General features: G+C 38.7%; 1 protein-coding gene across 1 annotated transcript; it reads left to right on the forward strand.

Moving 5' to 3' along the window:
- Nucleotides 1-5,474: 5,474 nt before the first annotated feature.
- On the forward strand, nucleotides 5,475-5,912 carry LOC131632528 (uncharacterized mitochondrial protein AtMg00820-like). The gene has a single exon (XM_058903271.1). The coding sequence runs from the start codon at nucleotides 5,475-5,477 to the stop codon at nucleotides 5,910-5,912; it is 438 nt and encodes a 145-aa protein (XP_058759254.1).
- Nucleotides 5,913-12,535: the final 6,623 nt, after the last annotated feature.

Genomic DNA, 12,535 nt, shown 5'->3' on the forward strand with positions numbered 1-12,535 from the left:
ATGTCTTTCAAAGTCCTAAATGGGAGAATGTTTGAGATTGAAATTGAAGTATTTGTTTGTTTGAATGTGGTGAGATAGGAGAAATATCTCTCTATAGAGATAAGCTATGTTTATCTACTGTTTGAAAGATTTGATTTTTAGCTGGCTTGTATGAGGCCCAAGCTTGAGGCTTTTTGATTGGTTGATTTTATTGACTCTGGGAGATAACTCCACTAGGGGTTAACTTAAACTAAAAGGTTATGGTGTTCTGTACAAAGCCCAAAATTGACGCTGACTCTAGTTGGAGAGTCTTTATTTTGGTAGATTTTATTTGGTGTTCTGTACAAAGCCCAGAATTGTGGCTGACTCTTAATTGGGGAATATATATATATATATATATATATATATATATATATATATATATATATATATATATATATGCTGACTTTACTTAGGGAGTATATTATTTTTTGCCTTGCATGAAGCTCAAGGTTGTGGCGGACTCTAGCTAGGGAAGTCATTATTTTCTGCCTTGTATGAAGCCCAAGGTTTTGGCTGACTATTGAGGAAACTGAGTATGGATGACTCTATGGGGAAAAGATCCTAGAGGTTAGGAATCTTTGACACAGGAAATGTGGTTTATTTGCCTTGTACAAAGCCCTAGGTTGTGGCTACTTGATGATGAAAGACTCACTGGGGAGACTCTATTATCTGCCTTGTACAAAGCCCAAGGTTGTGGCTGACTCTCTAAGGGAATACCTATGAGTATGGTTTTGACTTTAAGAGGAGTATGTGCTTTTGTTGAATGGAAGAAACAGGTTGGAAGATTGACTTTACCGGGGGATTTAAAAATTGAAATTTTTTTTGGAAGCTAACCCTTTCCAGGGAGTTTTGACTTTGAAGGACTGATTTTGGAGGCTGACCCATTCCAGGGGTTTTACTCTACTAGAGAGTTTTATCTTTTGAAAGTTTAATTTTGGAAGCTAACCCTTTCCAGGGAATTTGGATTTAAGGAGTGATTTTGGAGGCTGACCCTTTCCAGGGGTTTTTATGGCAGAAAGATCATCTAGTTGAGACTTCTTGTTTAAAGCCCAAGATTAAGGCTGACACTGACTAAGGATAGACAACTATGGATCCCAGACTCTGCTGAGGAAGATTAATGAAGATAAGGGTGACAGAGACTGTCCATGTCTCTCATTCCAAAAGGTATACTCAATGTGAGATTGAGACATTCTTAGCTTGTTTAAAGTCTTGTTTAAAGAATGGAAGAAACTCACCAGGATAGGCTAAAAGGTGACTAAAGACCTGTTCCTATGTTTATAAGAAACCTGATGGGTCCTTGTATACAAGCTCAAGAGGAAGCTGGGAATGCTTTTAAGAAGCCTGTGGGTCCTTGTACAAAGCCTAAGAGGAGACTAGTCGAGGGTCCTTGTTATAGCACAAGAGAAAGCTATGTGGTTTTGAACTTATTTTGGCTCTAAGCAAATGGGTAAGAGGTTTCACCGGGAATAATTCCTCTTGGGTGGATGTATCCTATTTTGGGTTCTAAGGCTTTTTCAAGATGTTTCACCGGGAATAATTCATCTTGAGGGTTTGAACTAAAGATCTCTAATTAGGAAAGAGCCTTCACCGGGAAGACATTCTCAATCCTAGGCCATAGTCCTATAATATATATATATATATATATATATATATATATATATATATATATATAGTTTAACTGTTCTAAGGTTTTACTCAGACGTAGTTCTAAACAGTTTATATTTGACAGTAATTTAAGTAAAGACTGTAAATTGAAAGCTTGTTAAGCCTAACCTGGATGGAGTGGAGGTCTTTGAAGAAGTATATACAAAGCCTCACCAGCAATTTTGTTTATTGATAACAGTTGAATATTTATGATAAAACAGTTAAAGGTTTTTGAAAACAGAAGAAGTAAAGATGGACATAGGTCACATAGGTATCTAAAGAGTTTCACCGGAAATAATGCCCTTCAAATACCAGAAGAATGTTTTGAAAACAGAAAGATTTTGTAAATACAGTTTTTGAAAAAAACAAACTATGAAAAGAAAAAGGTGCTGGGACCCAAAATTTATTTACTATGTATGAGAAACAGTTTTGAAGATTTGACAAAAGTCAACTTAATTAAGGTAAAGACAAAATCTATACCTAATTAAGACCTAAATGATTAGGGTTTTATCACTAAAGTATTTATGAGAGACTAAGTTTTGAAAATTCAAGAAAAACATGTATTGAAAGTATTTTAAAATACTTAGAAATACACCATTTTTAACCTAATAAAAACACATCAAATAAATAATATATTTGTAATTTTTTTGACTATCCATAAAATAGGTATATCAAATAACAAGTGTGTGAAGAATTAAGCAAAAATGATTTAATTTGAAGGGTGAATTAATTGGTTAAAGTTGTGAAGAAAATAAGTGAGAAAAGTGATTAAAAATAAGGATTTGTCTCCACCAAGGCTTGAACCCACACTTCCATGGTTACCACACAAAACAAAGCCAACTGAGCTACACGCTCAGTGTGACTAAAGAGGGACTCCATTTGGTTATATGTGAAACACGCGTGTAAAAAATGGAAAATAAAAACAAAAGGTCTGAGGGGGGATCGAACCCCAGACCTTGTGGCAAGAGAGAGTGGAAGCGCATGTGACCAAGTGAGCTAAACGATGTATTCGTTTAAAACACGCTTTCAATTAATTATATTTTAAACTATCCCCTGAGAATTCAAAAATGGCGCCACCCACCATCTTCATCTTCAACCTCAAGCTTTCCATTTTTGAATTTCTGAACTTGCTTATTTCTCAACCAAACGTGATGATGTAAACATGAATTTTGCTCTAAATTTCCTCACGAATCCAGACATGCAACTAATATTTATTTATATTAACTACAACTATCTAATTTTTCAGAAAACACGAAGAACACATGAACCCTAATTTTAAAATTAAATGATGAACAAGATGAATAAATGAATTATAATAGAGGGTTTTTAATCCTCTGATGATGCTAAACAAACTGGTATCGAGATATATCAAAAATAGTACACAAATTGAAAAGATGGAGTTGAGAAACTTACCTATGAAAGTAAAGGTCGTGAGACTGATAGAGAGCTCCTAAGCTTGTATGGATGATCCTAAAAGCTTCCTGGGGACTCAACGAAGCTATCTGAGTGCTTATTGTGACTTGAATACCTCAGAAATTCCCTACTCGATATCTTCCTTTTGAGCTTCAAGTGATCATGAAGGTTAGTGATTCTGAGCTTACAGATGAGCTGCGACCATCTGGATAGCTTCACCACACCCTAAGGAACCTGTTTGGATGCTTGGATTTGCCTGACACCTTCTGAATTGCTCTATGGACCTCCAACTTATTTTGCTCCAAATGGAAAGTGAAGATGGTGTTCTTGCACTTACAGAAGTGTTCCAGGTGCTTGGATCACTTCTAATGGACCCCTTTGAAAGGTTAGAACACTTATTTTCAAAGGAAAAGCCCTGGTTTGAAGAACCCGAGTCTTCTTGCCAAAGAACCTTTGAAAATCCTAAGTGTGAAAGAAAGAAGGAGAAAGCAAGAATTATAGTTGCTTTGGTGTGTCTAATACTGAGGAATGCACTTGTATTTATAGGCAAAAGTCTCTGCACAGATTGAGAGAGTGAGCTTGCTTAATGAGAGAGTTTTGGTTTCTTGGCTATGAAGAAATTCAAAGAATCTCCAAAATGCAATGATGGCCAAACTGAGCTAGCTCCCTATCCATTGATCTCATCTGATCTTGGGGAACATTTCTGATATGTAGAGGGTTTCTATTGGCTTAGGAGAAGATTCCAATTGATGAATCATTGCTTACCATAAATTCTCAAAACTAATGATTACATAATCACATGTTCTTGTTTTTGGGAATCTTCTTCAATTCTTATGTCATGGTAGAAATGGATGCATGGTATGTTTACAGATGTATTATGGGTCGTGTAGCATCCATTAGTGAAGCCATATGCACAAAATTGTAAAGTTTCAAATTGTACATGACCTATAATTTTACTTCATGAGGCCAACTTTGAACAAGCATAACTCCTAGCTCAAAATGAATTTGGAGAAGGTTGAGAATAATTTGGAAAGCCCTTAACATGTACTTCAATTCATTAGTTTGGAGTTTCCTCAAAATCTCTTGGGAAAATTATGAAAAACAGGCCCAAAGTTTGAAGAAAACTAGGTTAAAAACACTTAGAATTTTTTGTATGTTTTTATGACCTAAAACTTCATAATCCCAAATCTCTTAAATGATTGATTTCTTGAAAAAAGTTGCATTGTAAGATGTTGTTTTATTTTGCAAGATCTACAACTTTCATTTTGGGAGTTTTTTTAGTGTGTAAGCAAAATCTTGAGTTCCCAAAATACCCTTAAAATCCCTAATTCCTGACTTTTTGATCCATGATGAATTTTCTTGGATTTCTTTTGCCAAATGACTTTAATAATCATATATTGATGATATTGATCTTTAAAATTTATGGTTTGACCAAAAATCCTAAAAGTCAAAGGTGATCTTGCATAGTTGACTTTTTCCAAATGAAGTGAAATCTTGGACTTTTGTGATGAATTAAACTCTCCTCCTCAAATGAATGATGTGAATGGATTATATTGAGGTAATATAAGTTCTTGAGTCATGATTTGAGTTTTTGGATCCATGTCTTGATTAAAAGTCAACTATCTGGGTGAATTAGGTCAAAAACCCCAATTGTCGACCAGATGAAATTGATGACTGTAGATCTTGAATTGAAGTGTAATTCCTTATGGATATTGTCATATGGATCATTTGAAGATGATTGAAGCCTTTGAGTGATGCCCTGGGGCTTTCTAGGGTTTCCCAAATGTGGTCCCTGATTTTAGTCCTTGATAGGTTCAAAACCCTAGCTGAGCAAACCTGAGTCTAGGTGTCTAATCAATCAAAGGTGAATGAATGAATCATTTGAGTCTTATGATTGTATTAGAGGTTAATATCTTATTGATTGATCTTTTGCCTGAACTCCTTTGTCCATGAGCATCCTCGATTGGGGTATCAGACAAACAAGTGACTGCTCTAAATACTTGTCTTAAGTTTGATAAGGTATTTGGAGGTATGCCATCTCGGGGGGGTCAAAATTAGGGTATGAAAATGTACTCTTCAATGAAGTAAGGTTTCCTTACCATGATATGATTTTATTTCATGCTCAGACTAATCCCTCCTCTGCTGCTACTTCTATCCCAATTCTCTTCACTTTATCCTCATTCTCCAAACCTTCCTTTGCTCCTCTGCAACATAATCCTTCTCCTTCCTCTCCTCCTACAACCTCAACTTCTTCTGCACCCATTTCTGTTCACACTCCTCAGTCCTCATAAGCACTTACTACTGCCTCTTCACCAACCTCTAGCTCTAATGCTTCCACTTCTGGTTCCTCTATACAGCCCCCTGTAGTTTCTATTCCTACTACTAACATTCACCCTATGATCACTAGAGCCAAAGATGGAATAGTTCATCCTAGACTGCATCCCATACTTCTTGTTACTGAATTGGAACCAACCTCTTATAAAATAGCTCTTAAACACCCTCAGTGGCTTGCAGCCATGCAAGCTAAGCACACAGCCTTGTTGCACATCAAAACCTGGACTCTCACTCAGCTGCCTCCAAACAGAAAAGCCATTGAATGTAAATGGGTTTTCCGAATAAAGCAGAATCTAGATGGAACAATTCAGAAATACAAGGCCAGATTAGTGGCCAAGGGTTTTCATCAGGTCCATGGCTTTCATTTTCAGGAGACTTTATCTCCTGTTATCAAACCTGTTACTGTCAGAGTCATTCTCAACCTTGCTATCTCCCGACAGTGGCAACTCACACACCTGGATATCAATAGTGCATTTTCGAGTATGTCCCGCCAAGTTTGAAAATTCATAACTTCTTCGATTTTTATCGTATGAAGTCTATTCCGGCGGCATTTTCTCATAAATTTTGTTAGCTTCGATTCTTCGTCACACATGCTTGTTCAAATTTTGAGCCGAAGATGGAGTTTTATCGAGTTCTTTGTGCGGTGCGCACAAAATTCTGCACAGTCAAGCCTGATGAATCGACGTTTCTCGTCATTCAAACGCGCGCAATTTCTTCATCGCTTATCGGATTGAGAAGATTCTCGCGGCGACGAGTCACGAATGTGGTCATCTTCACAATGGAATTGGTTTCGTTCCGTAATTTAGAGCCGAATTGAGTTTCCTCGAAAACGAGTCAAAGAAGAGATAATTAAGGGCGTTTTGGACGTTTCACCATTCACACTATATAAGTTATTTTCTTTCACATTCTCTCGTAACTTCAATTTCACCCAAAAGATCAAAAACACTTTCTCTCAATTTTCTTGGATCAAAACCACAAAAACTCACAAAACTTCATCAATCTTCATCAATTCAAGATCAAATCTCAAGAACAAATGAAGATCAAAGCAAGAGTGAAGAATCTCCTCTCTCATTGATCATCAAATTCAAATATCTCTCTCTCCCAAGGCTAGGGCGCGTCACTCTCCCTCTCTCATACCTTGGATTTCGTTCGTGTTCGCGTCGTGTTCGCGTTCGCGTTCGTGTTCATCCGATCTCATTGTCGTCGCTTGATCCGGTAAATTCACTACAAACCTTGCTAGATCATTGATTTTGTTGCTTAATTCGACATTGATCATGATGATTTTTGATTGCGAATGATGGATCTATGATAATTGATGATGATAATTGTTTGTTGATTGAATGATTCGTGTTGATCTTAATTATTTGATTGAATTTGAGATTTACCGGTGAATAGTTGTTGATGATATATTGATAATGCTCTATGAATTAAATATATGCACACAAAGTGTTTGATGATTTGATTATGAGATTGTGATGATTTGATAATATTGAGTTGTTGTGAATTAAGGTGCATGTGGATGAATTTTAGAAGTAGGACTTGTTTGAATCAATTTTAGAATGTGAATTTCAACTTAAGCATGATAATTGGTGTTGACATGAGAGGTTATAACCATGAGCATGATGCTGAATTTTTGAGGTTGATTCTTGTTGTTGTTGTGCTTGATGATAATGATTGAAGTTGAATATACTTGGTGCACAAATGTGAGTTTAATGTGGAGAATTGTAGTGATTACACTCTTGAAAATCATCATTCTATGTTATCTTTGCTCTTGCCAATAATATAATTTGATGTGTCAATTTCCATGAGCCATTTCTTGGTGTTTATGTGTGATTTCTATGAGTTGTTGGGGCTGTTTTAAAGGTAACATAATGCATAATTTTCTTGGCTTTGTATTCGTGTTGCATTTCATTATTTTCAACTCATGAAAACATAGTTTTTTGAAGGATTTTTGTCTAAACTTTGTTGTGTTGTTTGTTTGTTAATTCTAAGTGATAGTAGAGTTTTCTTGTGTGTTAATAAATGCCTCTAAGTGCTGGAACTTGCTGCTATACCATGCTATTTGCTTTCTTTCCGAATTTTTCCATAACGCGCGCGGTGTGTCGGCTTTACTTCAAAATGTCATAACTCTTGAACCGTGTTGAATTTTTGCGAATGTGAATAATGTTTCTTGAGTAGAATAATGCTTCCGGAGCTGATGGTGAGGTTTATTTTCGGTTTCGGCCGACTTTTTTTATCGTTTTTGCTACTGCCTGATTTCGGAAATCGTGCTTCCGAGCCGATTTAATAAATTCCGACTCCATATTTGAGTTCTTTGGCACGTTTCTAGCTTACCATAAAATTTTGGCTTAATTCTGACGAGTTTAGTTTTCACCGTTTTTACCCGGTTTTGCTGTTTAGGTGTATCGTTGTGCATGTAAATACTTGTTTTGACTTTCGTAGTTTCGGTATACATATTTGATTTGCTTTTGAATATTATCCCATGTTTCTTCTTGTTTGATTTCGCTACGTTTTCATCCTCTATTCCGTTATCCATTTCCGGTTTAGCTTATCATTCAAATAACGCAATTCCGATTGCGATATGTTGTTATCTCTAACTTGTGTGCTAGTGTGCGAGGCTTTTGGACGGTCACCGATTGATGCTTATTATGTGAGTGTTCCGCTTTATTTGCGGAACAAGATTTCATTCCCTCCCTTCGTGTTCTCATCATGGAGACACGTTCCTATTACTTTATATCTGCTTGTTTGGTTTGCTTGTTCCTCTTGTAGGTGTATTGTGATTATGCTCGACGCGCATGTCGACCTTTGTGTGATTTCATGACTAATCGGTGTGTTGACTATTTGCTTTTGCTTTGCTAACTCGCTCGCGGGATCCTAGTTTCCTTGCTCTCTTCGCTTTAGTTTACGGATCATCATCCGTTTGGTATTGATTCCGTTTCATTTTATTCTTTCTCGCACTTTATCACTTTCTCGCATCATCCTTTAACATGAGAAGTAGGACTTAGACATGCATGTGGCCAAGTCCTCGAAAGAGGCTCTGTTTTTGTTGGTGTGTTTATATTTGTGCTTTGCGGCAGGGAGTCACGGTGTAATAAGTCCTATATGGCACTCCGTTAAGTCCTCATGGAAGGCATGCGGAAAGGGTTAGCAATCAACACCCGCCTAGTCTCATCGAGTCCGTCCGGTATGCGCACGCTACGCGTCGCTTGCTTCCGAACCAGCACAAGATCTTGTTATCGAGTATGTCAGGAAAAGGGTTCATGCAGCCGGACCCCGCCTTTCCTATAGCTCGCGTTGTTCGACGTTGACGCTCGGTGTACGCACGCACCGTTTTCCTTTACGTTCCGTGACGGCTTGGTTGCTGAGAGGGACTCGCTCCTCTTGTCTATGGCCCGACCATTTTCGCGAGGTCTAATGCTTGGTTGACTTGGGTTGAGTTGCTCCCCTTGGCTATGGCGGGACCGCTTTTCTACCATTCGGTCAGTACCGTTGGTTTTGTTTGCTTTACGAGCGGAGCTCGTTTGTGTGATATTATTGTTTGCTTTCCCTTTCCAACCGTAGGTTGTTAGTTTAGTTTAAACTTGTACCCTTTGTATGCCAACATTAGGTAGCAAGCTTTCCCCCTTAGCTTAGGTTTTCCTGCATCTTTTAAAACACAAACCACACTCTTTGATTTTCTTTTCTTAAGAGCTTGTTATTTCTGCTCCATTCCCAAGCATAAGTCTCCAAAGGTCGAGCAGCAGAGTGCGAATGTAACTCGTTCACCTAAAAAACACAAAACAAACAGAAATTAGTTAGCCGATCTATGGGAGCTCTGATTCTGCAAAACAGATATGTAGGCAGCGGGGTAGGGCCCGTGCGAGCACAATCCTTTCTTTTCCCTACATTCTGCATTCATTTTAGTCCAAATTAGCGCAGTTTGCTTACACACCCATAGTTTTAGACACAAGCGTGGATACCATCGAGTACGATGGGCGCGAGGGGTGCTAGCACCTTCCCCTCGCGTAACCGACTCCCTGACTCTTTTCTCTGGTCGTGAGACCGTTGTTTTGTTTTGTGGTTTGCTGGCATTCCCTTCCTTTTCAGGATAAATATGTTAGTGGCGACTCTACTGGGGACGTCTCGACCTATTGCGGGTCCGGACTTAGCGAGTCGATCCTAGCGTTTGTGTGTTTATCTTTGGGTGTTTTACTGCTTTGCATATTTACCTGTTGGCATTACATTCTATGTTCGCTTTTACGTTTCTGCATCATATTCTGAACTGTCTGGATTTCTATCTGTGGGTGGGTGTTTCAAGAGGTTAAAGACCCAATACACAGGTCATGAGTGATACCTTAGGAACAAGGACTAGAGTGGCCGTGACGGACAGAAGGCGTATGCCTGATTGATCTGATCACGTATCCACGGGCAGAGCTTGGTGGAATGAGGCAATATCGTATGATAACGCCTACATTCGATCCTCTGTTGGCTTTTTGACCTACCTTGGCCTAGATTTACCCGTGAGTGGGGCGGGAATCAATCATTGCTTAACAGGTACATTGTTGGTGACCGCTGTTCTTGTTCGAGGGTTACCGTTGTTCTTGTTCGAGGGTTTTTACCATGGTCCTTGTTCGTTGGTTACCGTTGATCTTGTTCGAGTGTACTATTGGTTCCTGCTCGTGGGGTACTATGGTTCTTGTTCGAGTGGTAATCTATGTTCTATTCCAGTGTGTTAGTGACTACATGTTCTGGTTCCGATGGTAACTTGTTCCGTTGGTGACTTGTGGTTTGTGTGGTGGTCCGAAACTATGTCGAACCTTTGAACTTGTGTCGTGTGATTTCTCGGCATCCCAGATATATCCATTATTGTGGTTCCCACCATGTTGCATCATTGCATATTTACTTTACAAAAAATGATGTACAAAAAATAACTAGCATACATGTTCCTTTCATTTCCAAGGAATCATATCTTTAAGTCTCGTGCCGAGATTTTCCATCTCTTGCTTGCCAAAAATCAAAACACGAGGATTCCTTGGAAATTTAATGAACATGGCATTGCACGCATATCATGCATCTCATATATTTCATGCATAACAGGTGTTCTAAATTGATTATTCAGACTTGGTATTCTCTCTAGACTCACAGACTCGACTTGTTCTTATTGTTTGTTCAAAGATTAGTCATGGAACAACTTTGGGGGGAAACAAACTCAGGGAGCACTTCATGGATCTCATCCACAACCTTGCGATTTCAGAAGCTCCTCGTCAGCGGTTAATCTCTTTTTCACTCGTGAATTCAAGGGGCATGCTCTTAGCAAAAACAAAAGAGGCCGGGAGGATGGTTCTATCTGATTCTCATGTCTTATGCTCGTTAGCTTCCATGATTGCTTTATTTGCAACTGGTTAAGCTCTGTACTGTGTGGATGTCTACAGATTCTCTGCTTGATGATGATGACACTAGGTGTGAGTTCTACTATGGGACACTTGGTCGTGATGTTAGGATTTACAAGTCTTTGAAATTGCTTGGGGCTCCCGCACGAGGGATAAGCAAGACATTGTCTATCTTGAGCATTGCACCATTTGCATTGTTCGAATCCCTAAAGCACTTACAAATTCCGTGTGACTTCGCTAGAATTTTCTGCCAAGCAATAATCCAAAGTGTTCTACAGAGGCACCTCGCATTCTCAAGGTTCTGCTCCATATCCTGAGTAACCTCCTCCTCTCTTGGAGTTTCCTTGTCAGTACCCTTTGCTTGTCAACAAAGACGGAAAGGGTAAGAAACAAGTTGATGTAATCCCCATGCCTGGTGTTCAGTTGCTTTCCTGTTAGATGGAATTTCAATCGGTTAAGACTCGTTGCTTTAGGTGTTTCTCACCACATATAGCTCTCATGGTTTCGATGACAATGCTTGGTGTTTTCCATTCTGGGGGCACCTGATCATAATGCCAAGCTTTATAAGGTGTTGAAGTATGAAAAGTCCAAGACTTGCTCGATGCAGAGAGGTTTGAGTTCATTCATAATGGTTTCCACCGATCAATCCCATTTCATATGCTGCAAGTAGAATGTTTGATCCTCCTCAAGGCATAACTCATGAGAATCACTTGCAACCTGTAATTCCAGAGGCTTCTTTCCCAACACTCATTGTGTATTTGTTCCTCCCTTCACGATGGTGTTTTCTGTTTCAGCAGCTATATTTAGGGCTCCCGACCGAGGGATAAGCAAGACTCCGTGTTCTTGAGTTCGCATCATTGGCAGCTCAAATCCCTAAAGCATTCACAAACTCCAATCGCTATATTTAGGGCTCCCGACCGAGGGATAAGCAAGACGCCTTGTATCTTGAGTTTGTGCACTACTTGCATGGCTCAAATCCCTAAAAGCTGGACACTTGCAACTTCTGTATGACTTTGCCGAAAACTTTTTCCAAGAAGTAATCTGAAAGGTTCTGCAGGAACATATGCTTTTTCTTGGTGTGCTTTCCACTCTAGAGACACTTGGTTATCTAATTGAAGGTTGTCAGTCATTCAGAAACAAGATTCAAGACCTGATTGACACCAAGGCTATCACATTCGCACCGGAAGGCCAGAACTGAAGTTCTCCTTTGACTCAGCGGATCTTCTGAAGCAATAAGTCCATACGGAGAGGATCTCCTCAACATTGGCAATTCCTAAATCATCATGCATGTTCATGTTTAAGCTTTCTTGCTTTGTTCAATACTGTTGCATGCAAAACTTGTTTATTTTTTAACTATAATCATAATGAATTGGATATGTTTGTCTTGGAAAAATCCATTCGCTTTTGCCCTTATATGTTTTTCTATGCTTTTTGTGATACTTAACTCTTGTTAATAAAGCATGATAACTCCGTAGGGAGAATGATGAACATTATATCAAGAAACCTCAAATGGTATGCTTTCGAGTAGTGTAACACCCTTCTAAACCCCGCGGAAATTAACATTAAAATCAGAGTAAAACATGAAGAAGAGTATTACAACGCCAACAAAATAAACAACATTCATGTCATGCCATAAAGGAACGATAAACCAAAAATTATTCAGGTAGCATGTTAACACAACGGAATCTTCTTAACAACTGAATAATCAAACATCTGGAGTCGAAGACTCATAATTCAACCATAAACCATAAACA

The sequence above is a fragment of the Vicia villosa genome, unplaced genomic scaffold (genome assembly GCF_029867415.1).
Source record: "Vicia villosa cultivar HV-30 ecotype Madison, WI unplaced genomic scaffold, Vvil1.0 ctg.000955F_1_1_3, whole genome shotgun sequence".
Taxonomy (NCBI): Eukaryota; Viridiplantae; Streptophyta; class Magnoliopsida; order Fabales; family Fabaceae; genus Vicia; species Vicia villosa.

What these genes read in the sequence shown, in the direction of transcription:
- LOC131632528 (XM_058903271.1), top strand. Translation starts at nt 5,475, where the DNA reads ATGATCACTAGAGCCAAAGATGGAATAGTTCATCCTAGACTGCATCCC.